General features: G+C 42.0%; 1 protein-coding gene and 2 long non-coding RNA genes across 6 annotated transcripts; 2 read left to right on the top strand and 1 right to left on the bottom strand.

Moving 5' to 3' along the window:
* The first annotated feature begins 1,659 nt into the window (after window positions 1-1,659).
* LOC306778391 lies at window positions 1,660-4,018 on the top strand. Of its 3 annotated transcripts, none has more exons than XR_013772034.1 (5): window positions 1,660-1,715; window positions 2,270-2,453; window positions 2,575-2,813; window positions 2,907-3,019; window positions 3,879-4,018. It is a non-coding gene; the product is annotated as an uncharacterized lncRNA (long non-coding RNA). The 3 variants fall into 3 exon arrangements; XR_013772035.1 differs by lacking the exon at window positions 1,660-1,715 and adding an exon at window positions 1,815-2,060; XR_013772033.1 differs by lacking the exon at window positions 2,575-2,813.
* Window positions 4,019-6,305: 2,287 nt separating this feature from the next.
* On the bottom strand, window positions 6,306-8,091 carry LOC306778392. 2 transcript variants are annotated; one of them, XR_013772036.1, is made up of 3 exons: window positions 7,875-8,091; window positions 6,967-7,210; window positions 6,306-6,441 (listed from the first exon to the last, which is right to left on the bottom strand). It is a non-coding gene; the product is annotated as an uncharacterized lncRNA (long non-coding RNA). The 2 variants fall into 2 exon arrangements; XR_013772037.1 differs by having other exon boundaries at window positions 6,967-7,118.
* A 10,069-nt stretch (window positions 8,092-18,160) lies between these two features.
* LOC306778671 (uncharacterized protein) lies at window positions 18,161-27,041 on the top strand. Its single transcript, XM_079270288.1, has 6 exons — window positions 18,161-18,287; window positions 20,433-20,484; window positions 21,422-21,545; window positions 22,654-22,787; window positions 25,251-25,490; window positions 26,255-27,041. The coding sequence occupies exons 1-6, from the start codon at window positions 18,217-18,219 to the stop codon at window positions 26,951-26,953; spliced, it is 1,320 nt and encodes a 439-aa protein (XP_079126414.1). The 5' UTR covers window positions 18,161-18,216; the 3' UTR covers window positions 26,954-27,041.
* The last annotated feature ends 277 nt before the right edge of the window (window positions 27,042-27,318 follow it).

The following is a 27,318-nucleotide window of genomic DNA, read 5'->3' as shown; positions in this document are numbered from 1 at the left end:
AGGTCATTCATTTGGGCCAACTTGACATCAATTTGCTCACAAATTTCAATAAATTGTGCCGGATCCATATTTATCTTTCTTCAGTGGAAGCACTGTACTGGTGTCTCTTGAAAGTCCTTAATAACTATTCTATTGCCATTCTATTGCCAACAACTATTGCTGGAATAAACAAGTATGCTCACTTTAAAACATATTTGCTGTGCATGAAAACAAAATACATAACACACATGTGACAACACATTGGTGGGCATCACACTCACAACATGTTATCTTTGTGCTAATCACCATAAATTTGACGCTATTTTTACGGCAGCGACAACGATGCCAGCAAACAATGCTCCTTTCAGTAGACCTTTGGCACCGCGAGCCCAACAGCTGGTCTGAGTCTCAGCAGCTGGAGCTGGTTTCTCATAAAGCTGCTCAAGGTCATTAATTCGGGCCGACTTGACATCATTGTCATGCTTAGCCTCCTCTAGCTCCTGCTCAAGGCCATTATTTCGGGCCGACTTGACATCATTGTCATGCTTAGCCTCCTTTAGCTCCTGCTCAAGGCCATTATTTCGGGCCGACTTGACATCATTGTCATTCCTAGCCCCCTTTAGCTGCTGCCCAAGGTCATTTATTCGGGCTGAATTGACATCATTGTCATACTCAGCCCCGTTTAGCTGCTGCTCAATCTCATTAATTTGGACAGACTGGACATCATTGTCATTCCTAGCCCTCTTTAGCTCCTGCTCAAGGACATCATTGTCATGCTTAGCCCTCTTTAGCTCCTGCTCAAGGTGATTCATTCGGGCCGAGTTGACATCATTGTCATGCTTAGCGTCCTTTAGCTCCTGCTCAAGGCCATTATTTCGGGCCGACTTGACATCATTGTCATTCCTAGCCCCCTTTAGCTGCTGCCCAAGGTCATTTATTCGGGCTGAATTGACATCATTGTCATACTCAGCCCCGTTTAGCTGCTGCTCAATGTCATTAATTTGGACAGACTGGACATCATTGTCATTCCTAGCCCTCTTTAGCTCCTGCTCAAGGACATCATTGTCATGCTTAGCCCTCTTTAGCTCCTGCTCAAGGTGATTCATTCGGGCCGAGTTGACATCATTGTCATTCCTAGCCCTCTTTAGCTCCTGCTCAAGGACATCATTGTCATGCTTAGCCCTCTTTAGCTCCTGCTCAAGGTGATTCATTCGGGCCGAGTTGACATCATTGTCATGCTTACCCCCCTTTAGCTCCTGCTCAAGGTGATTCATTCGGTCCGAGTTGACATCATTTAGCTCCTGCTCAATTTGATTCATTTGGGCGAACTTCACATCAATTTGCTTACAAATTGCATTAAATTGTGCGGGATCCATATTTATCTTTCTTCAGTGGAAGCACTGTACTGGTGTCTCTTGAAAGTTAACTAGTTTGGGCAAGTAAAGTCTGGGGTATATATAGTTTTCTTGAAGAATCATGTGACGTCATGATAGAATGTCATGACATGATAGAATGTCATGACATTCTATGAGGGGCATAGAATGTCATGACGAACATGATTCGTGATACCGCATCATCATGACATTCTATGAGGCGCATAGAATGTCATGACGTCACACATGAGTCGTGATCCCGCATATCCCGAGGTGCATTGCGTGCCGGTGAGGATTTTATTTGAACCAGCATGGCGGCGAGTGATGCGGGAGCCGGAGAAGCGACAGCTTTCACTTTTAAATGCAAGTATTGGGTTTCAACTCAATCGAATGTCACCGATACTAATGTTAAAGCAAAATAAGAGATATTATAACATCACATGTGTGTTAAAGTGATAGGTTAAGTTACGTGACGTTCGTACCTGACAAGCTAACTAACGTTAGCCGCTGCGCTATTACCCTGTGCCGGTGTTACGTCTCGACTGGTTTCTGAACCTCCTGGTTTCTCGTCCGTGCGCAGGAGCTGCTTTCTGTCTCTGTCGCCAGATTCGTCAAACATTAACAAACATTGCTGGAGATCTATAAACCACATCTCATATTAATCATGGCGGCCGCCACATAACGTAACACTCAGGCACCCAGTGGACGGTAGGTTTCTGCAGGGAACACTTTCCCATGCTAAATCCCTTGTGTCGACTAAATTACTGTCGCCGGTGATGAGTGATTTATGTATTCATGCTGTGCGTCAGATCGCATTCCTGTAAAGTGTGCGATGATATCGTTAGCCAACATGTTTCTTCTGCAACGTCGTTATTCTCCTGTAGTGATTATAGCTTATCCTCTTCACTTGATTCTAGCCGAGGTCTCAAGGCTGTTCGGTCCATACATTGGAGGGAGAAGGACGACAAGGAGGCGAACTGTTGCTGCGCCTGCACAACTTCATTCGTACACTCACTCGTTCTGTTGTATTGAGGACAACCCGATACGCCAGAGATAGACTTGCTGCTGCAGGACTAGGGGAAAAACGTCTTACATGCCAAGGTAAGTCAGGCATCATGATGGACAGACGTATTTTTCTTGAATTAAGTTACCTTTCAACACATTAAATATTATTATGTTTCAAGTTAGATCGGTTGTTTGTATTATTATCTTCTATTTTTAGGTAGTCATACAGATCCAGATGACTTTAGAGAATTTATTTTAGAGGCGTATCAAACACTCAGACAAGGGGGAGGATTTGAGTTGCTCAAAATCTCTGGAACAACACAAAGTCGCCAACTGATCATCATACCATGTCCCAATGAGGGTTACCATGTGAGACATTTGAAAGATCCACAAACACAGATTGGTCACGCTACAATTTTCATCCGACCACTCCAAAGAAACCTGAATCTGGAGCCTGTAAGATCCTCACTTTTAAATTGGTGTTCCCATGTGAAAATGCCAGAGTATGAACATAGCTTGTGTTACATTTTTAAATGATCTTGTTTACAGGCATGTCAACCAGAATGCAGTAATGAGCGAGTTGGACCACCTCAGAAATGTGTGACGTGTGGAGAGGAGTTCCCTTTTACAAGAATCAAGGCTCACAGTGATGAGTGCGTGAGGTATTGCTCTACAGAACTAAAACGTCACATTTGTCAAGCACTCAAGTAGTCGTACATCAGACATTAAGCATTAGGCTCTGGAGTCTGCCAGAAGATGTAAAGCATGTTTAATGTGGATGGAGGATACTGTATGATCCTGAATATTGGTCTTGAGGGAAAGTTGAATTTGAATGGATTTATTCGATTCTATTCATGACCATTCTTTTCTAGTTGCAGTGTTTTTGTGAATGTGTAATGTAATGTAAAATATACTGGCCCCAATAACAAAACATGCTTCTCTTTACCAAAGACCATCACAGAGCAGTGGTGAGGTAGAAACTGTGGTGACCACAGAAAGTGCCTCCTGAAGTGAAGGTAGATTTGTGAGCATGTCGACAAGACTACAGGGAAGTGAGACAACAAGGGCCGGCAACAAACTACTGCGTGCCACCTCAGGGACATGTGGCTGCTCCCGAGATAGTTGACCTAGATCCCACTGAGGAGAGAGGCTTCCCAGGTGTGTTACATCATTTATTGCAATAAATTGTTGCTCTCTACATATAAATTCATCCAGTATTAATTGGAATAATTTAAAAACTCTTTTTGGATTGGAAAATTCTTTCAAATCCCAGTGAGGCAGCAAAGAGATTCAAAGAAGACATTTTAAGCCAGCATGCAACTGGAAAATCATTCTATCTTACCATGGATCTTGGAGACAGTGCAGAGGACAGTCCTTTCTTTTTATAAGAGGGCTAATGCTGAGTGGGCTTGGCCCTTGACATGCACACTCGAGGGTAAATTGGTTACACACGCAAAACTAAAGATACAAAATCATATATTCATTTAACCAATGTCTGTACTGTGTATGTTGCTTTTTCAGGAGATCCAGCAATTGGTGATTTTGGAGAGTGACTTCTTTGTTGTTGCTGGCCGAATGATTGGTCATTCATTCCTCCATGCCTTGGAGGACTCAGCCCAGCTATCCTGCATGTGCTCCTTGGTGGATCCCCAGAAGAAGCCATAATAGATATTAAGGACTGCTGACCTTGACATCTGTGAGACAATCAAAGTGGTACAATACATTTTTCCAGCAAGATTTTAATGATAACAATTCGGGGCAAGGACAATAAAAGTAATACCTGATGTCAGAAATTTTTGTCAGAGATTTATAATACCACAATCACATAATTTACTAATTTAAACCAGCAGGGGGTGCTGAAGCAATATTAAAACCATAAACGTAAGTCCATTTCTTTAAAACATGTAATTATAGTGAGTGACTGATGTCGTGTAAAATGTGTTTTTAGAGCAAACGCAGTTTTAACAGGTTCCCAACATGCTGTTTCAAAGGGATACAACATTACGTTATTTGGCATGTGGTTTGAGACCAGTGGGTGTTGTCAACCGCGTGAGTGATAGTTATTGACAAGTTGTCCTTTCCCTATTTGTTGTATCAAATCTGAATATTATGCAAGTCTTGATAAATCAGGAATTCTAATCTATTCTAATTGTCACTATTGGCTGGAGGGGACAGCAGATTTGTCATCTGAAGAAAAAAAACATAATCAATGAGTTGGCACTGTCATGGGATTTGCCTGCAGTCACATCTGACAACAGAAGATGGCTGCTGGACAAACTGCTCCTCCATGCTGCGAGTATTCTGATCTGTACTTAACAGATCATATAAACCAGACCGACGAATCAGAGTTGAAGTTCTGATGTCGGACAACATTTTGTCTTTCACATTTTGTCTTTTTTGTGACAAACACAGATAGATGTTGATGAGTTTATTAAGTAATGCTAATTAGACTACTAGTTAAAGATTAGTAAGGCTGCTTTGCTTTTCTGTTGTGATGCAAATGTTTTGCAGGTCCTTGGAAGAACCTCAAGACAAGTGAAACAGTTCTGAAATGACATGTGTTTTCTACCCTCTGGCAGCCATTGTTTCACTTCATTACAACAAACATTAACCTGGTGAGATCTGAAACGTGTTTCATTGAAATGATCACAGTCAGCATTTGATCTCTTTAAGTTAAACCCACATCGCATCACTGCATGAACAAGTACTGCTCAAACATGGTTGTCCTGAAGTCCTTACGCGTTGAGTTTCATAGAAATGAACTGACACTAATAATTGCTGCCGAAAAGGAAGGAAACTAATTTAAAAAACGTGTTGCCATGCAAAAACCTCCAGTCTGGTTCTTTTAAAATAACAACTATGCCCTGATCCAATTACCGTACAATTTGGATTATTAGAATTTAAAATTTTTCATTTTCTATTCTGCTTATCCTAACGATTCAGCTACGGGGTGAGATAAAAGGCCTACGGTATTGTTTCGACACCTCCAAGAGGGACGTATATCCTCGCAGGTGGGACAGCCGACTGAGTAACCGCCGTGTTAGGTGCGCAAGCCTGTCCCGCTTTCCCCGGGGCGGGATCCGGTCACGCTACAATAGAGACATTCTTGCTATTTGTAGCACTGACACTGGCTTTGGATTGGTCTAAGGAGACTGTACATCAATATATCACTCTGGACACTTTAGTAATCGTGTAGCATCTGTTGTCTTGCTTGGCCAGCCACAATATTGAATTACAGTATAAAAGCAGTTGAATGAGTGACGTAAAGTAGTACCTAGTTCTGTTAGTGTGGAACACTCACACACAATGTGGTGATGCATATTTATCTTCAACCATTGTCTCGTAGGTTTAATCCCATTCTTCCCAGTTTAATTGTTGTGAAGATCGTGATCGGGAGACTGTTACAACAGAGACCGATTGAATTGCTGTTCTTTATTCGTGGTATTGTTCTGAAACAGGATGCGTGTTGCAGTTCCTCGAGCCTTGTGATTCAGAAAATGTCAGTCTAAACATAAAACATTTGATATACATGCTTTAAAACAAGTTCTCTAGATAACTACAGGACAGCTTCTCGTACAAGGCTCTGTTACAAAACCATAATGGTTTTCGATGTTTAAAATGGTTTTCCAAAAAGTTCATTAATTGTAACAGATGTAAATTGAGTAAAGCAAAAAGTGTTTCTTTGCAAGCATATTGTACAATGCAACAAGTGTCTACATTGACATCTGCTGTAAAAAAGAATAAATAAATAAATATATACTGTCAGTGCTGTCATTACCATTATTTTTACTTTTGTGTTAATCTTTTTAGCCGTGAAACAGAGAAGTTTAGTAAATAAGAATGTGATTCAACACTGGTTTCAGAACTATGCTAATCACAGCATTTATGCAACTTTCACCTGCATCAGAGAGCCTGTGACGCAGGCATTTACTGGAGCATTTCTGATATTAAGCTCACAGTTTGTACAAAGACATTCAACACATTGGACAGGGGGCCATCAGGGTCGGGTAGACTTTCAACTTCCTGGTCAGTTCGTGAGCGTTGCAGCTGAAACGGTCCAGTCAACTCCAAACTCCATGTCAACCTGCAGTTAAAGAGTTGAGGTTAAAGGATCTGTTCAGCCAAAAGTAATGTTTAAGTTATTATGGTCAACATGTCTACAGAACTGTGAGTCATTTTCAGTCTGTTCCTTTTTTAGAACCTTGTATGAAATATCACTTGTTTTATCATTTCCTTGGATTCTGGATGAAGATGCCATGACCAGCTATGGCATCAGAAAGAGAGCCAATGAATTACTATAGGGAGCAGAGAGCTAGGATGTACAACTATCTCTCTAAAACACTGCTCCTTGTTCGATCACAACATTTTAGCAACACCTTATTGAAGTTTTGAAAGTGCCCATGATGTGCAGAACAACAATAAACACATTTACAGGCCTCTATTAGTTGCATGATGCTTCTGATGCATGCACTTTGGAATGAACCTTCCCTACATTATTTATAACATAAAAACTTTGTGTAATGTTAGATACAGTGGGGTTCATGTTGACATTGTCCCATATAGGAAGGTAAAGTCATAGTAAAGATAAAATGTCTGAATAAATTCAAACCTGCATTGGGTCCTGCTGTGCCTCATGTTCATGGAGAGTCCACAGTTGCAGCGGGGACTGGTTCCCCTCAGTCCTCCTCAGTCAGGGAACCAGGACCAGGCTTCTGCCACAGACCAAAACAACCACCGAGCCACGCCCATGTAGCAGCGCCGCTGTGACAAACCCGGGATCACCGATTACTGGTCACCCATTCTCAGTTCACAGTCCACTTAGCTGTTTTGTTGCGCATACTCAAGACCAGGACCTTTGTAAAAAAAAACACAGTCTTCTCAGAAACTGAGAGCAGGTGACAGTATGGGGGTTACATCCATATATTTAAAGGGTGCCCCATGCTGCACCACGGTCTCCATTTGCTTGATTAGTGTATGTGACTATTAAAACTTAATTTCATTCATGACTGCAACAGCTATGCAGCAAATAATGCCAATATTGCAATGAGTTAAATGACTGTCTATACATGCATTAAATAGATTGTCCATTCGATTCAAAAGAGATGCGCCAGGATTCTTCATGTGCTGCTACATATATTCTGTGTGGGAGATATAATGTGCATCCAAACCAAATTACCAGTTTGTGCCAAGCCTTAAAAGGCAAACAAGGTGACTGTGCATGACTTTAAAATACCTCCAAAGAGATGACATACAAGAGGGATTAGTTCCAAAACGCAGCCATTAGTCCAAATAGTGTTGCAAATGAAGCACCCACACCAAATTCTAATTAAACAATCAAATGCAATCTATGCAAGTTGCGGAAATGGGCCAGACTCATTCTGTTCAGGTAACACACAGAAAAAGAAGTTAAAATGGATGTGCACATAAACCAAAAAAGCCAAACATCCCACAGCAAACTGAGGTTAAAATACAGGGGGGTTTAGAGGGGGCATTCACTCCACATAAGTGTATGCTTACACAATTCAGTCTCCTGCATAGGCATACTGAGTCTGAGCGACTGCAATGAATCACCCGTGTGAACCGTGAACTCAGCACTAGCCCCCTCAGACTTCTCTAGCATCATGGGTGGAAAAGCAGCCAAACCTGGGGAGGGCTCTTGGATCTGGGAGTTGACTGGGGAGCTGGTGCTCTGGGGAGGGGCTGCCAGAGGCAGGGACCCATTTACATGGGTGTTCCCCGCAGCCAGCCCATTTCCATTTGGCATGGCATCTGAACTGACAGAACCTAAAAGAGAAGCAAGAGAAGCCCCAGGGAATTTGACGATTAGTCATGATAAGTTCTTGTGCACTATACTGCAAAGGGGAAAGGTATTCAACCTGGCAAACTGGCTGGGCAACTCTGTCAAACTACAATAGCTTAAATCAAAAGGGTGGCTGGAAACAATGCAGCATGTGGTGCACAATTAGGGCTCATCTTGTAAGACAAACATACGTAAAGGCCCTGACAACGTTTTTTCTTTATCAGCCACATACTGCACATACTGTGGGCAATTAGGTCAAACAAGAACACGTACATTTTGGTTATTGAACATGACACTTTCTGTCTGTGCCGTTTTGTCTGTGCTCTTCTCACTGGTTTGAAATAGGAAGGGCTCGGCTGGAAAAATGTCACGCATGTCTGTGCACCAATCAGAATTTAGATCAAAATCTGATAACAGTTGTGGGATTGTTTGCTTATGTTGCCAGGCCGCAGTGAAACAAATCAAACCACACCCACCGCTGCAAAAGTTACTATTTTAGTTGGCAACTGTCTCAGCTGCATTGACTTTTACCTTTTCTTCTCAAAAAATATATATATTTTCAGTGATTTTCTATTTGACTTGTTTATTCTTCTCCTAAACCTTAACCATGGTCAGCTATAAGCATATTGGCTGCCTTAAGATTACTATTAGAGTTAAATTCAGCTATGTAACACATCAGATCAAATAGCAATGAAACACAGAGCAGTAGACAGCCTCAGGCCTTGTAGTAGCCACCAAAACAGGTCATGCATTGTAGAATACAAGCGGTACCAGTAATATGCCTAAAGAAGAAAAACGTTGCAGATCAGAGAGCAGCACTGGACACGAGCTAATCCCAGTACAAGGGCAGTCTATCTGCAGGAATATACTATAAACAGGTCCAAACACAACATGATTTCTAATGACATAGTTAAACTTATTAGACTCACCTCTTCACTTTTCAATGCAAATAATAGTAGACATATAAAGCCAAGGATAGATCTTTCTTTTAATCAATAGGTGAAAGATTTTAACTCTGGTGCCATCTAGTGACAGTATCAAGAATGACTGTCATAGACAAAAGACAACAACACAACCTCACCAATTTCCCTCATAATTGTTTCGTTTTTCTTCCACCCAAAATGTGTGCCGGTAGAATGATATAGATGATAAACCTTGTTAGGAGTGAAGGTTTCCAGTCTGTGTTGCCAATTGCCCTCGTTCTTTGGAAATATATATCGATAAGTCTTTATAAATTACTGTTTAACAGTGACTATATTTCATTTGTTTACTCTTTTAGACTGCATTGCCCGGGCTCCAATATAACTGTAAATTCACACGTATATTCATGCATTCATTTGGATTGAACTACAGTTTGTCATATAGCTAATACTATAGGCTACTACAAATAATACAATCGCACATTGATAAATGCATGAGACAAACATAACAATAAAACATCCTAGTTAGCCTAGATTGGAAGAAGGAAGGAATTTATGCTTTACAAATATAAAAGCTAGACCTAATGATATAAGTGTATGGTCATCATTAATTCCACTGGCTAGAGCTCCATTCGTAGAATAAAATACGGTCACGTTATTTTACGTGTGAATATATATATATTTAAAATACATGTCATATGCGTAAAGGTAACAAGAATAGCAGAGTTTTTATCTGGGGATCTGGCACTGTGTTCGAGTTCGCCCATGAACGATGGAAGCGCGCTCCCGATACTTCAGGTGAATGAGAGGGAAGCAGAGGAGCGGGACACGGTTCACTGTGCGTCGCACCAAAAAAAGGAACAATTAGAGGAAAATGAGTTGTGTTACGTCGCTTGGGGCCCATGTGTTTATGACAACATACCTACTCTTCGTGATGGGATGCGTTGCACAGAAAGTAAGTTGACATTTGTTGACAATAAGCTGACAATTATTCACAAGCTTTACCTACATGCCTGTTGAGTACCGTGCGCACATGTATGGGGAATCAAGCAGCGAACTCCGTTCGTAAGTCGTGGTATGCAACAATGTTTGCTCCTCGGCAAACATTCTGACACCAGTGGACTTCAAGCAAGTTATTTTAAGAAAAGTTAGGTGCTGCCATTTATTTCGGCACACTTCTGATACACAAAGAAACAATTGCGTCAACTACATGTTATATTAAAACGTAGTTCGTCTGTCCTGTCAACAGTTTTGTAACGTTACTCGCAAAATAACTCACTATACACCGTTGTAGGCGACAGCAAGAAGCGGTAGGTATATATTCAGCCACCTTTTAAAAGTTTACATTTGAATAGCCTACTGTAAATGTATTATGTTGGTTAACCTGTATGCCGACTGTATCAGAATGCCACTCTGCTTCAGAAGACGTCTAAGTTCAAGCTTTACAGTATTGACAAGTTTGACAGACAGCGACAGAGTTTTAAATTTACAATTTTTGCAATTGGCTTTTGCGTGCGTTCTGTTTGACAACAGAATAGGACGCAGGCTAACATTACACTCCTCCAAGCAGTCTTCAGCTCCTGCTGAAATTGCGAAAGTTGTGTAAGAAACCAAATGGATTGCACACAACATGTTATCAAAGTGTTGTTGTTCGTTTGTGATTTGAAACAGTGTCTGTCCATAGCAGTTAGCCAATCCGCCTCATGGAGCCGAAAGTGCATTGCGAGGTTCACGTTCATGCTCGTTGTTTATTTTTATGAAATTATTATCCGATGTATTTTAATCACCTTACATCATGCTGACTTACTACTGTCCACCTTTGCTATATATATATATATATATATATATATATATATATATATATATATATATATATATATATATATATATATATATATATTACAGCATTGGGCTACATATGTATCCTCAGAGGCTTTCAAAGGGATGTTTTTATGACACAGGCTTGTTTTGATGTTACTGCTCTTCACCGAGTTAGAGACTGGCATGCAGAGTCCAAACTGCTGAAATGAGAACCACATTGAGAGCATGTAAACCTTGTTTTTTTACTTCTCGTAGTCATTGAGGCAAAATTCTCAAGCTGTGCCTCTGACATGCACGGAGTTCATGATCAAACGTTTGTCTGTGATCAAACAGGAATCCGAACAGTCCGGAATTGCTCTTTCGACTGTGATTAATGTTTGACATGTTTTAGCTTCTCTTGAGGTGGAGTTAAAGCTCCTGCCAGGTTAGTGAGGCTTACTTGTGTGTGGCTGCTTTCGAGTTGATTGGTTGAGTTGTAAAATAGCCATAACCTGTGACATTCTATAATTTGGTATATATGGATACCTGCACCATATGAGTAACTACTGGATGACAGTACTTGTTGATGTACATTGGCAGCACGCCTTGTTATGTCATGTTTGCTTAGACGGCGGCAGAGGTGTTCCTCGGTTTGCTCTTGCTCAGAGCAAACACTGTATATGATCGCCAGAGCATGTATTGTAATAAGTATGCAAATGAATTTCGCACTGACAAGATGCTATGTTATCCCTGTGCTGTTGGAAATGGAAATAAACAACAACATTCATATTTTATGTGATTTCCTGCAAAGTGTCCAAACTGTAAACCGCATCACCCAGCCAGTCTTCCAATCCCATAGTCTTCTGTTTTTGATTTATGCACCAAAATGTCCCCATTAGGGGCAGTGACTGGTGTCATAACACAGAAGGATTACTCTTGACACAGACAGATCTCCTATAGAACATCAAGAGCACATTGTCAGCGAGGAGACGCTTCCCCCTGTCAAGAGTCATCCTCTTCTGCTGATGGAGAATGACGGCTCAGCAGCACAATTCTTGGAACTAGACAAGAAAAGCCTTTGGTATATTGAATTGTCAGCGTCTCCAGCTTTAGTTCCTGTGTGCATAGGGTGCTCACTATCTTTGCAATTATCTGCCTGAGGGGGCACGGTAAATTATGTCTTTGTCCTCTGCTCCCCTTTTGTATTAAGTTTGATTTTTGGAACAGCATAAACAAGCTTCTATTCTATTCCCCTCGGGAACAAAATGGGGGGCATCCTAGTCCACAATTCAGTACTGTGGACAAGGGAGAGTGAATTTAATCTTTGTTTTGTTGCTCTGTCTTTCGGAAGGTTTTATTTACGATGGGAAGAGGGGACATTCATCTGTATTGCGTTGTGGGACCCCAGTGAATTCGCTTACTCCTCCCATGAGTTATCTGACAATCGGATGCACACATTCTGTCGACAGATAAACATGTCACTGTGTGTCAGTGCTCTGCTGTTGGGTTTTAGAGAAGATAGGCTGGAAAGCCATCCTACCCTGGTCGTATGATTCAGTAGGTTTTAATACTGTCTATGTTATATAATTATACATATACATGCCCCAGTTTAAATAAAACACATTTTTTTTAAATAGTTTTCTATCCCAAACAAAGATGGTGGCCTTGAACGTGAACCAAAATAAAAAAAACACTGATGCTTTTCGATATTGATTTTACTTTCTATTGCTTCGTATTTTCAAATAAAACAATACATTCATATTTTTCTTGTGTTGTAAAACAATACAGCAATGAAATATATAATTTCCGGCTTCCTTGATAAGAAATAGAGTTGCAACTTGAGAACCAGGTTCAAATTCGTTCCTGTTGTACAGCAGAGCAGATCATTTTTTTCATCCAGATGGGGAAAAAAAGAAAAATCAGATGCTTAGCTTGTTACTGGAATGTAATGCGAATACATGCGAGACACTTGGGCTCAATGCGTCAAAACAGCGTAGGTGAAATAAGCTGTTTCACTTTGAAAAGGGTGTTGTCTCCATTTAGACTCCGGTTGATTGCAATTTAAATGTGTCACACAGTTAGCTATCCTACACGATTGGGCTTCTCACTGAGGTGCTGCCGAAAAGACCAATTATCATGGATGCATTCACTGGATCACATTCCAAAATCTGGAAATGATTTCTCCAAACTGGTTGAAACCACCGTGAAGATTCACCACAGGGTTCCACAGACTCTCTTTAACAGCTACCGCAGCATCAGCAGCACTCTTTCAGGGGAAATATGTTAATAGCTTTATATACACCACAGACACGGAAGCGAGAGCCTGCATTGGCCTGTCCTGTTGCTCACCCACTCGCATATCTGTGCGAGTTGGAGGACCACAGCGGTAGAAATTGATCGCGTTCCACTTTTCCGTGTCTGTGATGGCTCTGTAAATAAAATGTTGATCAAACATGCAATGGCTCAAAGAGGCCTTTCACAAGTCACTCATCATGATGCGTGAGGCAGTGGTGCAAATGTGCTGAGCCAGCACTACAGTGGCCAATGAGGGTGACTCTAGAAATGCCTGGGCTTAATCAGGCCGCCGCAACAGTTGTTTGTAAACTTACTCTGGCCTGAACCACAGCCACTGACATGAGCCCGTCAGGAGAGGCATTGACATCACAGGGGAGTTGTGTGATAAATCCTGGGCTCCAGTGTTGGCGCTTTCTACAGCTGTGGAAAATGACCTCAAGGAGCTGTTTTTCTGTGCATTTGGAGGCAGCTGTACAAAATAGACAAAAACAAATGGGGCACATCGCTGATATTGAGTTGCAGCTGCTGACTCTGTTGTCTAAAACCCTTTTAAGAGCTCGTCCAAACTTCTTTTTAGCTGCATGTTGCACTTTATGATTGCTGTATGGGAAACTAATGTTTTTTGAAAAGAGGTGTTTCATCACTTTTCCATTATTCCGTGTTCCCTGACCTCTTGTGTCAGTGCGTTCTCCATTACTGTTTGGAAAGTCTTTATCTTTCATTCGTGCATTTCCTGTTCATTTGTTGCACATTGAGAACACATGCTTTTTTCTTCTAATTAGTGGCCTTCCTTGTTTAACTCGAGCTCCAGTTTTTATTTGATTTGTCTCATCCCCATCATTGATTTCACACCATCCATTCTTGCATTTTCTATTTTAGTAATCACATTTGACGTCTGTTTTAATATGTAGTACAATTTTGACTGTATTTTCCTCAATATTGTGTCTCCTCAGGTCTGTATCACTCAGATCTTCACACCCTGTCAGACTTCTTGAATTAAATTAAGGATAATGGAAAATGATTCAGTGCAGGCTACGAACTATTGGTCCACAAAGCTGTGCTGTGTTGATATCGGTCCAGACCTGAGAAATTGGGTGCGATCAGAAAAGCACCCTGAACTGCTGCTGCTCAAGCACTAACCCTGTGAAGCAGTGTCACTTTTCTTCTCCAGTAAACAGGGCTGGTGAGGATTCCTGCCCCTTTTTGAGGGGCCCGCCTGCCTGTTTATGAGCCTGTGTGTGTGTGTGTGTGTGTGTGTGTGTGTGTGTGTGTGTGTGTGTGTGTGTGTGTGTGAGAACAGTACTTCAGCAGAAGCCAGCTCGTGTTGCAGAGTTCTCACAGCGGTGTTGTCAGCCTGGGTGGTTTAAAAATCCATGTTACAGCCAACAGTTAGGTCAGACTTCTGTTTTGTCAAATAAATGTGTACTGACAAGCACTGAGTACTATTTTCCTTTCTGTTTATTTCTCTTTTTTTTCTTACCACGTCCTACCTTTTTTATATATATTTATTTATTATCATAGATTAATATTCTGGTTAAAATGTTTCCTTAGTTTTAAATAATATTTTGAACAACAAATAATGTCTAAATTAAATGTAAATTATATTCTAATACAATGGCACTATACAAACAAATCAAAAACACAGCATCATTCAGTGGATCATATGTATGAACCCCATCATGGAATGTGATTGAAACACCTTCTGTCTTGTTTGTTTTTCTTAAAGACGTACTGACGCAGAGTGAAAACGATAGAACAATACAATTTGTCAGGGGCCTCTAAGTAATGACAGCAGCTGGTGTGATGTTTCACTGAACAAGTCATTTCAGACAATTATGTGCTCAGTTGATCTACTTCTGTCCAGGGAAGCCTCCGTCAGTGGCACAACTGGGGCACAATGACCGAGCGGCTCTTATATAAACGTTCAGCTTGCCTTGTACATATTAGCATCACTTGTTTAAAATATTATCTGCCCTCCCCCGTTTGTGGAGTGGCTCACCGAAACGGCACTGCGGCCATTGTTTCACCAAGAGAAAAGGCATCCTTGAATAATTAGCGGCCTGCCAGTGGAGCGGCCTCTGATGTAACAGAACCGCGATGTTTGGCATTATAAGAATGTCCCATTTCCATCCGACACTGTGGCGCGTTGGGGCCCTTTCATGTGTAGTCTAGCATGCACATCCCATGGTGCTGGGGACCTCCCAGCCGCCTCCTGATGGCACAGTCTCTGTTTATGGCACAGTTCTCTTTCATCAAATGCAAGATTTCACATCTTACAATAGACTGTTACTTCATAAATTCATTTTTTTTTTTGCTTTTTAAAGTTGAATTCAGTGAAAAAACAGGGTGAAAACTGAGTGACTTCTTTAAGGGAGGTTGAGAAAAGGCCAGCAACGCAGCAGTATGAACAAACATACATTCTCTCACCGCTGGTCATTCTTGCCCTAAAAGAGGACACGCTGTCCTTCTCTTCCCCCTGTTATGCCCCCATATTGTGGAGTGGTTCCCCCTCATTGCGCAACCTCGCTGCAAACACTGTGAACCCCAAATCGGCTTACTCTCTTCAGCCTCAGCAGGAATGGCATTTGGCCCGTTCAAATGTCATCCATGTAATTCTTCGCTGTAGTGCATTCATTTGTAGTAGGCAGTGCAAGTGTAGCATGCCATGTGCCAAAGTAATTGCTTCCAAATGTCAGTGAGAGAGAAAAACAACAAAATACAACCATCTTAAAGGACTTTAATGATCAAAATTTACATCATAATTGTGGTCGCTCGGAAAATATAATATTCAATTTAGCAGTTTCAATTTAGTAGAAGAGTGAGCAATCATTTCATTACATTTAATGTCAATTACATGCCACACTTGAATCGATTATTGAGTATCATGTAATTTAAAGAGGTCTGAAGAAAGTACGAGTTCAGCTGTGGACCTGTTGCATTGCATTTGTATGATATGCCCTAATGGTTTGGGTGGTAGATTGTGATTTTTCATGATCTTTTCTTCAATGAAATTCCAGTATGAGAACAAAATTACAACATCTAACTTCTAACACCCGACAGAACGCGCACACATATTTTCTTTCGTTGCGTAGGTCATGCTGCCCTGCGTGCCCTCTCTGACCTCCCGTGTGTCTGTTATATGCTGTTGCCTGGCTGTGAGGCCGTCAGCTGTATCAACTATGGAGAAGGCTTTTGGTTTCATCTTGATGTCTGCAGGGCCGAGCAAGTGGTCTTCTTTTCCAGTCGTGATTAAAATTGCGTGTAGATTTTGCTACTGAAAATCTCCTGACTGAGGAATGCCTTTGATAAATGCATTCAGATGGGAATAGATGGTCCATGGAGCAATCAAAGTGCCTGTCTGGTTCCAATAGACTTCAGCTTTTCTTGTGTCCCTGTTGCCCTCTTTCTCCCCCTCCATATCCCTTATACTTTTAGCCCAGTCCAGAGCACAAGTGGCGCCCGCGGGTGTCGGTTTGTTACCTGTCTGGCATGGGGGTCTGCCGGTCTGGGTCATTCCCACAGTCCAGAATTGAGGCCAAAAGGAAAGCTCATAAACACGCAGGCCCCCTACTAATGTCTGGTCCTCAGCTCCCTGGCCCCACCACACATCTGCCTCTGCTTAGATTTCAGGTCCCCCACACACCTGGGATGAATTACAGCCAGCATGTTTGAAGAAATACCCTCCCCAGGGTTACCCAAGCAGGCAATACAGGCAAAACACAGGCTTTGATATTAAGGCAGAACTGCAGAGTTGAAAAGTTTAGTTTCAAGCTGGTTTATGTTCGTGAGTAATCAGCCCACTATAAGTGTATTTGTTGCTGATGGGTACCTTGGTTATTGGTTCCTTTGACACAAAGAACTTAATCACTTAGTGGCCATTATCTGACGACATGACTCATCTTAGAATTTAGGCAAAATGTCTTACAATACTGGTCAACACTTTTTTGAATACCATGAATGTTGGCATGCGTGGCATCAGGGGGAATCAAAAGCCCTAACTTTGGCAGTATGTCACTCTGAGAAGTGGTGTCAGTTAGTACCTGAAATAAACCTTAATGTGTGAAATTCTTTGGTGATCATTTGTTAAAAGCAGGTTTAAAATGATGACGCGACTAACTTAATGTGACTCATGTTGCAGGTATACTTTGACTGTGGTGCCAAGGTGGATGTGGTGGACGTCCAAGGCCTCATTCTGTCCCCTGGCTTCCCCTACAACTACTCCTCTGGGACACACTGTGTTTGGCAGTTCTTTGTGCCTGTTGATTACCAGCTTATTCTGGAGATATTTGACTTTGATGTGTTTGAAAACCATGACTCCGCCGCACAGTACTCTGCTTTCTCTAATTTTGCAGAGGAAGAGGCAGATGAAGAGGTGACTTTCACTCCTGGCAGCTTAGCGGCAGATAAAACGTCATCAGCAGCTAAAGAGCCCATGCTTCAAAGTGTAGGGGACGTCGCAAAAACTCAGCAGTCCTCCCAAGATGACGAGGTCAAGCAAGTAGTGGTCCAGGAACAATCCTCAAAGATGGAGATGGCCAAAGTCTCAAATTCTGCCAAAAGATCGGCGGATGCCTCCTCTGGCCTTTCTTCGTCATCTCCCCCCTCTCTTCTCCTCCTACCTGGGGCTGTGCTTCCAGAAGACAAGACTGTCAACGCCGTCTCCTCGTTCCACCTCAAGGGAGACCTCGGTCCCAGTTCTAACCCGAGGACAGTTGTGCAAGTGGCCACCCTTGCCTCGCCACACTCCACTGACACTCCAGCTGTGAGCCCAGAAACCCAGCACTCGGTTCTTGACGCCTGCCCCCACGATGTTCTCTACATCTCAGACCTCATCACCTTCTCCTCCAGGTTCTGTGGGTCCAACCGGCCTCCCAGCAGCCAGCTGGTTTTCGGCTCCAGCCAGGAGATGGTGGAGGTCATCATGGAGCTCATCACCACCACCCACTGGGGCCGCGGTTTCGCTCTTCTCTTCCACTACCACAACCTGACTGAGCCAGGGGGGCACCGCCGTGCCTCTGCTCCCACAGCCAGCAAGGTAGGCTCTATGCTGGCTGTTGTGAGCGGAGCTGCCTTCTTCGCAATGATACTTACAAGTGCCCTCTGCATCATATTCAGGTAACAGCAGTATGATATTTGTATTCATGGGATGATGAGATAAAAAATAGCACAGACAAATGGATGAGGGACAATAACCAAATAGTCAGATTCATGTCAACTAAAATATTGTTGGTTATTGACTGCCACTAATGAGCTGCATTTTCCAGACCAAACGCACTTCATTGAAATAAAAAAAAAAGGTTTTACAAAGTACAAGCTGAGAAGTAGTTATAAAAGCCAGAAATCAGCCACGAGGTGTTTTGTTGAGTCATGATTCATAAAAATGAACCCCCTGGAGATATTGTAGGTCATTTTTACAAAGCTATATGAAAGCTATTATGTATTGCAGTTTTTTTTTGTTTTTTAAAATTTAAAATTAGCACATTTTTTATACAAGTTCTTGTGACTCTGACGATCCTCTTACTTTTTCTCTAGTGTCAACAGGTTGACATTTTTGTTCAGATGGAAATGTCTCAGCAACTCCGGTACAGACATTAATGTCACACAGAGGATGAAGCCGAATTATGTTTTGGTGATTCTTGCTTTTTTGTAAAACACAAACTCAATTTAACTGAGCCCTTAGCTTTTACTCTCCTGACAAAATTCACAAGTGTTATCTGTGATTTCTCCCATGAATGGAAATGGGCTGGTCTAACAGTAAATGCACGCACACAGAGGTGTACACACTCGCACGTACACAATCACCACCGTGTTATGTTGACTCAGCTGGAAGCGCCAGTCCCTGATGTGGTGACCCTTGGTGGTTAGTCGGGTTTGGCTGCAACTGTGCGGCTTCCTTGATGTGGAGCATTCTCACCATAGACAGCGGGGCATTCAAGGTACAGCACCTGGCATCAATTCCAGCACACAAAAACACAGAGGCTGCATGAAAGTGAATGGGCGGGGAAACAGGGACAACAAGGAGAATTAAAACTCAATGTGAGTTTGGTACCCATAGCATTGTCAGACAATCAAAAGGTGTAATTTACAAGCTGTTACCTCTAGTCCGTCCCAGGGGACAATGAACACAGGCTGAGGGGTTAAGTTTGGAGGTTTGTAATATGATCTGTTCTAACAAGCAGACTGTTTTACCCTACTAAATATAACATCCTTCCTGGATGTTATATTTAACATCCAGTGAGGTTTAGATTTGTGTCAGCCTTCGTGTTGAGCTTGTTGTGAGAAACACCCCCGTTTAATATGATTTGTGTTCATTGCAAATGCAGCTCAGTGTCTCCAAATCATCCGTTAGGCACAACAACTCCACAGGTTCTCACTATTAATGACAGGGGAACTGGAAACACGTGTTCAATAAAATGAAAGTGTAATTGGCAACACCAGTCATTCAGAAGCTAGGAAATGTATAAAATAGAAAGTAGCTTAGTTTAGCTGCTGTTTTCTCATTCTGTTGCTCCCTATTATTTTTAATGAGTTCACAAAAATAACTGGAAAACAACTCGCCTGGTGTGGAAGGCGAGATCTTGCAAGTTTAAAGCAGCAATAACTCCCAAGGTCCCCTCCCGTCACACAACAGCCAAAAAGGACGAGAGTCGTAGCAGGGGTTGCCCTCAGTTGACCGGCGGCTGGTAATGAACTCATTCAGCTGTAAGTCATTTTTAATAAGAGGGTACTTGCATTTCTGCATGCTTCATTGGTTCATGTGGACTAAAGAGCAGAACAGGAAAGCATGGTAACAGTAGACAAGTGATGTTGGTTAGTTTCTCAGTTGTAAAATAATTTAATATTAATAGCCAGACAGTGTGTCTGTGGAAGCAAATACTTGACATAGCTGTAGGAATGCACGGCTGTCACTTTTTCACTGCCGATAGCAAAAAATAAAGCATAACAATGACATCTCGGTAACAACCTCTGTGAATGCAAGATTGTGGTGCATGTTGCTCCATCGTCCAACACCACAATAGAGCAACTATTTAGGGGAAATAGCCACGGTTATGTTGGAGCTATTACATATTGAGTGAGGTGGTTACTATGTAAATATGCTCAATTTTCAGCACAGTTGTATGGGATAGTGCCCATTTTTACATTTCTGGTCAAATTGTGAACACCAGAGGGATTTTTCTTTTCTTGAGAAAACTGCAAGGAATGGTTTTGGATGTGTCTTTAATTATAAACTAAATTGCTGTGGTACTGTATGTTTTTCAGACCCAAACTGTGTCCAAAAAGAGCAAGCTCCTGTGCATCCAGCAGCTCTGAGGTACGGATACTACCGTGTACTCCCTCTTTTGTCCCATATCTTCTCCCTTTGTCCTCTCGACATGTCACTCTCTCTCACTCTGACTATAACCTGATGATGAAGCAGGTTATAGTGATTTACATCATGAAATAATGAGTTGTAAACTTCAGAAATTGGTACTTGGTGTCATTCAGATTCTACACATCAATTTCTATGATGGTCTCAGAGGAGGAACATGTTGGCAGTTGACACAAGGTCTCCCTAAAGGCTGTGTTTTAATCATGTTAAAGCCTGTTAGCGCTCATTATCCCTGCTGAATGTGACTTATTAACATTAACATCTTGCATCACAGTACTTTACATTGCTAATTTCTAACCAATATTAAACATGATCAACAAGTCTATGTCCCTGCTGATTTTTCAGAATACTGATTCAACAGAAATGCATTTTAATTAAAGGGGAATTCCAAGTCTGTTTACAGGTGTTGGGGAGTACTGCTTATGTGAAAACCGATGTATGAAGCCTTTTGTGGCTCCAGAGAACGCTGCGTGAAATCTGATAAATGTCCTCAAGTAATGCCGCGTGAGTTCGGGTTGTCTAGGGCTTAATTGGGCTACAAGTTTGAAAATTTAAAAAACTTTGGGGTGAGGGTGTAATAAAGATGTGAGTTTTGCAGACCTCTGTAGCCAACTCCTAATCTCTGCTCGAGGCTAGTAGCTCAAGGTTACATAAGCAACTACGAGCATAATACATCAGAATCTTTTATGGTTGTCTGATGGATTTTTCACGTTTCCAAATGACGAAACATACGCCATTATGTGAAACATTGCAACACATTGCTTTGGTTTGGCTTCGGGGCTTGATGCCCTCTGAGAACACCTGTACTTAACATGTCTGGTATCATGATGATGCGTGGTGGATTAACTGAATGCTGCTGTGCTGTATGCTGGTGTTGTAGGTGCTAGAGGGAGTCCAGAACACCGGGGCTGAGGTCAGCGAGCTGCAGCCGATGGCTGAGAATCAGAGCAACCTGGAAGCAACAACAGAGCAGGACAACAACAATGACAGCCCGCCACACACAGGTTAGGACGATACACACACACACACTCACACTCACGCACAATGGATCGGTTGATATATTGGATTGCTGTTGCAAAAATTAATGGTACAGATTATTTGGTGTTGATGATGAATTGAGGTATCGATGATGAACATATTTAATAATTCCTAAGACATACTGTATGACTAAGAGACATTGCAGCAAACCCAAGTCCATAAATTGCACAATACTGTGGATGTCATATATTTAGATTTATTTTTAAATCACGCGTTAAGACTACAATAATATTAGGAATGATAAAAATACCTTCAGGAATACAAATCTACCATTCAGTAACTTCCTGGCAAAGCACTGATCTGCTAAAGTTTATCGGCTGTTTCATCGATGGTGGTTATCTCTGCTCATGCTAACTGCCCAGTTCTTCTTCGATTCAATAAAAGCGAATTGCCACTGACATTTCTTCCAGGAGTTTACCGTGGAAAGACATACCAAACACTGAGCGTTACAGGCTTCACATCACTATTCCGTTATAAATATGTCGTATGATATAACTGTGAATTCAAACGAACTGAGGAACCCTCTGTGGACTCTTAGTGGGTCTGTAGAGTTTTCAATGGAAATGGAGGTTGCATTAGTTTAGGAGCAGCACACAGGCTTGATCCTGGAACTATCCAAAGGCTTCTCTCTCTCTCAGTGGGACTGAACCCAGGCTGAGAGATTTGTGGGTTGTGGCATTTAACCCACAAAGCAGCCTGGGAGTAGTTTGAACAACAGGGGAGTACAGTCCCCCTCTCTGTGTGTTCCAGTCATGGTGTAAGGAGTTTACACCAAAACACACTGCTTATAAACAGGAGTTGAGATTAGCCCACTCTGCATGTTGTTTCATTGAAGCATTTAAATTGCAGTACAACATCATAAGCTCTGCTGCTTTTCTAAATTGCAAACAGTCCTTTCTTAAAGAAGTAGGGCGCATTCAATTAATGTGGCGCATTAGTATGAAATACATTTCAATGGTGGAAGCAGTTACATTGTACAAAGTTTAATTGTACACAAAATAAGCATTGTAGTTCAATACAACTATTAAAAATGACCTTGTCATTAATACTCGTTTTTTGTTTTTGTTTCTGCAGGCGGTGACATTTCTGAAAGTGCAGAGGCGGACCTTTCCTGCAGCGGTTTGACTGAACTCGACCTTGGTGCAGATGAGGTTTTCATTGTGTCGTCAGCCACTAGCCCAAGCGGGCTACCCTTCTCACCTCACACAGTAAGGCACAGTCTCATGCAGGTTGCAGTTTCAATACAGTTGTCTATGGTGTCACCTAGTGAGGACTTATCTTACTCCAAAGCTAAACATTCATGAGGCATGAAATCTCCACGCGAGTGACGTGGCTCTATGGATGGCAATCTCAGTCAGTCGCTTGGTTCCACCACTTTGGTCCCGACTGAAATATCTCAACACAAGTTGCATCTGAAAGTAGCCTTGATGCTATACAGTGGAGAGTGAAACTGTCTTTTTCATCTCAAGGCCAAACTAGCTGTGGGTGATCGCTGAACCTATGAACATCTGAGGTGACAGGGCATTCATTGCTTTGATTTGACCCAGTGTTCCTGAAAATATGACAACCATTTTATAGGCCTACTATGAGGACAAAAATGGGAAATGAGTATAATTAAAAGATGGGAGAAGGGTTAAAAAAACAGTTCAACCAAGCATGTTTTTCTCTGCTCTCTTTTGTATTCTCTTGGAATAAGAGTTGGCATAAAACAGCTCTGGCAGCTTTTTGAAGGACTGGCAAGCTTTTCTGCAGCCTAGGCTAATGGAGTATTATCTACAGAGCCAGATTCCCAGCTCCAATTGTGTGTGTGTTTGTGTATCTGTGTGTGTCATGCACGCTTTGGCACACAGTGTGTGGTCTGCCTGTGTGTGTCCTCGATGCAGACGTCCATGTCAACAATGTTTGAGAAATGCTGCTTGGGCTAACAGCAGCCAAGTTCACTGGAAAATACCAAAATCATCTTCTCAATGTCAGTGCCAGGTGGACTTCCAGGTTAGCACACCACCAAATATGGAGATGTGCATTAAGCAATGAACCCCCATTTGATAACATCTTGTTGCAAAAGACCCCTTTGATAGAGAGCTTTAATTTAGTTACAATAAAGCGACAAGAAGACTTGAAAACCTGGATTAAGAGAAATCTGGATCAAAATGGTCTCGTACATTCCTCACTGTCCTAAATTCAACAGACTTAAGTCAACTTTTTCAGTTTTTCTGGGGAGTGTCAAGCTTTTCCAGGTGCCCCTTAGACCTTTGGAACCATGGCTTGTAAGCGACTGTGTTCGGTGGCTGAGTTCTCATGTCGGGTGTGAAATCTAAAAGTTACCATTGTGTTTGTAGAGCTTTAGTGACAAAAAGAACATGCTATTTAAACCCCTAGCTAATTCTTGTCTAGACAAAGCTAGCTGCTAGTGACTCTGTGAAAAGGATTATCTGGACTCATTCTCTGTCTGATGGTTGCAACCCCTAAAACCTTCCCCCTCCCCCAATCAACAGCAGCTGACCGATCAGGTACATTGCCTTTGCACATCTAACCATCATTTAGCCTGTCCTGTTTGCAAATATGAACTATTTAACTCTCAAGTAAAGCGTTGTCTCATATTAGTAATTAGTTTGGACCTGTAATGTACAGTTCAGATGGTAAGAGGTGTGTATAAACAACAGCACAACAGACTGAAATCAATGCAAAGACTGGGCGAATGGTGTGCATGGATCCTTGTAAAGCGTCTTTGAGTACTTAGAAAAGCGCTATATAAAATAAAGGATTATTATTATTATTATTATTATTTACTTTACCGAATAAAGAATGATGTGAGATTGCTACGTGAGGCACAAATGCTTGGCTGGCTGGTTGTGTGACTGAGGTGGCCAAGCTAATACGAACACTTCCTACTTGTGAATCCATTAATGTAGAACACAACACAATCTGCAGGGAGAAATGCAGGTGTTGGGAGGAAATCAGTAGAAGGTGCAATCAGCAGACTGGCAGCCAGTCAATTCCTAATACCTCTACTATAAGGACCATGTTGCTGCATGCAGTGACACTACTATGTGAGTGCTGATTCTAGTTGACAGCAATTTAAGTGTTCGGCAATAAAGTGTAATTTTCTGACTGATTGAGAGCAGGGAATGAAATGGGCACCAAATACAGGGTAAATGTTTGCTGTGGTAGGTCAATATTTCAGGTCACCTGCCTTCATGGAAGATAGGTTTTCCTTTTATGTTGAGAAACATTATTTTTAAAAAGCAATTCCAGCATTGAAAATAGTAAGTCAATAAAATGACGCTTGTCAATGCAAAATGTGATAGAAATGTCACAGTATATATGCCATAAAAAGTGTAAAAATTACTTTGTAAAAAGTAATTAAGTCACAGCATAAAAATGTCATAAGAAGTCCTAGTATAGTATGCCATGAAGAAGTCATGGTGTAGTATGTCATAAAAAAGTCATATTATGTTATAAAAATGTAATTAAGTCATAGTATAGTTTGGCATAAAAAGTCATAATGAAGTCATTATGTAGTATGCCATAGAAAAGTCACGGTATATCATAAAAAGATCATAAAATGTCATAGTATAGCTTTTCATTCAAAATACCTTAAAGTGCCATAGTATATAATGCCACAAATATGGCTCCTGGAGCAGTTGACCCAGACTACTCTGTCTTAGCAGAAGGAGAGGTTCCTGCGTCACAGTGACACCGGTCCCAGCTCTGCAGGTGATTGGCCCTCACCAGACTCCACCACCTCACCGACTGATACCAGGTCTTCCAAGGACGGCAGCGTTGGCTGTGCCAGACCGAGAGCGTGGAGCGTACGCACCTTCCAGGACTTCCTCCCTCCACTACCACAGCTGCACAAGAAGTGGTGCAGCTGGAACTCCAACAGTCCCTTCACCAAGCTGGTGGACAGCGTCAGTACTAGAACCTTTTGATTGTTTTCACACCCAGAACCCTTTATGGCATGTGAGGTTGATGAGTGGTCAGTGCTATATTCAGTTAATTAGTTTAAATTTCATTTGTCTGTCTTGTCAGTTGTCTCAATCAGGTATTCTAACTTGACTTAAAGTTCGGTTCACCAAAAGTAGAAATATTTCTCACTAACTTCATGTGGTACTACTGAAATCAGGCTGTCAACATTAGAACAAGCAGGACATGGTCTCTGGAAAGACACTTTTTTATTTTTTCACATATTACTGACTACAATTTATATAATATCTATATTATATATGATCTATTTATATAATTCAAATTTCAATTTAAGACTTGAAATGACTGTAATAGTATCAACACATTCCTAAATGATGCTGACAGAGCAAAGTGCGTCTGTTGAGTTAATGACTAAGTTTAATAACTCATATGCCATGCTTTAAAACTGCTACTACTCCTGCTATGTCGTAATGTAAATATTCAAGCTAACGTTGTGCGAGCGGTTTGCATATCTTAGTAGTCATGCTTTGTGTAGCCTGATGAAGAGAGACCAAATCATGCACGTTAAAAAAAGAAAATTGCTTTTATTTCATGTTGACATGACTGATATGTTTCAAACACAAATGGTCACAAAGTGAAGAAGTGAACACTGCTGTATCTAATAGGTCATCATTGGGGAAACATCCCAGCATTATCTCCACACATGCGTAAGAGAAGTTCTAAATTTCTGAATCTCATATCATTCCAGGCTCCTCCCAGTTTGGTAGCTGACTGCAGAGGAGAGCTCGGCAGGATGGTCTTCTCGGATGTTCACCTGGGCGCTGATGCAGACAACGGTACTATCTCTGACTCATCCATCAGCAATGCCTCCTACCCCCTTTCGCAGCCTGCCCAGAGGCAACGGCGTCTCAACTCCACCAGCAACCTGCGACGCTCCCGCTTCACGGGGCCTTGCTTCGGTCTGCTTTCCGGGACGACAGACCCAACTAAAGCCTCCGGGGTTCCTCATGCCCAGGGCTCCCCTCCAGAACCCAGCTCTGGATCTTCTCCCTCCAGCCAGTGTCAGATTGAGAGCAGCCAGGCAGGAAAGAGGCGCGAGTTCCCAGGTGAGAGTGACCACATCAGCGTGCCTGTGTTTGCCATCTCTGAGGAGGAGGACCGGCAGCCTCTTGTCTCAGCTGAGCACCTGGACCAGATCTCTGCGTCTGTCGTGATGAACGGATTGGTCAAGGGGAAATACGAGGGGAAGGAGCCTGTCATTGGAAACACTAGCTTCAGCCCACAGAGCCAGCGGGCCAGACCAGAGTGGAGGCCATGGGGGAGCCAGGTCTCAGGAGGGGTTGGTCCACTCTCTTCCAACACCACGACCGAGTCAAACACAGTCTATGACAGCAAGCCGTCTCTCCGTCAGTCCACAGTGCTGCTCAGTGTGACCAACCAGATGTGACCAGACAGGCTTTAAGTTGTTGACAAGAGCAGGGACTCTAGTGGGCCAGTTTTGCATTTCTGAACTCACTTTGTGTAACATATATAACCTACGTCTTTAATTTCTGAAATCAACTTTTACGAAATTATTACCACATATTCTGTAGCCTCCCGCCGGCAAATATAGTCTCACTGTAGTTGTTTTTCTTTTTTTTAAGTTGTTTGGACAAAGATGGAATATTATGCTGCTTACTGTGCCATGGCAATGGGTGCTGTGGTATTATGTGTTTAAAAAAGAAAAAGACTGATTGCAGACATGAGCAAAAAAGTATTTTCTGTGTGAGTACTCCAGAACCCTCAACTCTTAGGAGCACTTTATAACCAGTT

This window comes from Melanostigma gelatinosum (genome assembly GCF_949748355.1).
Source record: "Melanostigma gelatinosum genome assembly, chromosome: 6".
Taxonomy (NCBI): domain Eukaryota; kingdom Metazoa; phylum Chordata; class Actinopteri; order Perciformes; family Zoarcidae; genus Melanostigma; species Melanostigma gelatinosum.
The sequence above is the reverse complement of the archived record's forward strand: the minus strand, read 5'-3'. Positions and strand labels throughout refer to the sequence as shown.

Bases quoted from the DNA above. Each gene is read 5' to 3' on its own strand.
- LOC306778671 (XM_079270288.1), top strand. From the start codon at position 18,217: ATGCTGGCTGTTGTGAGCGGAGCTGCCTTCTTCGCAATGATACTTACA. The intron at 21,546-22,653 runs GTTAGGACGATA...TTGTTTCTGCAG, and splicing joins TGACAGCCCGCCACACACAG to GCGGTGACATTTCTGAAAGT. The intron at 22,788-25,250 runs GTAAGGCACAGT...CTGTCTTAGCAG, and splicing joins TACCCTTCTCACCTCACACA to AAGGAGAGGTTCCTGCGTCA.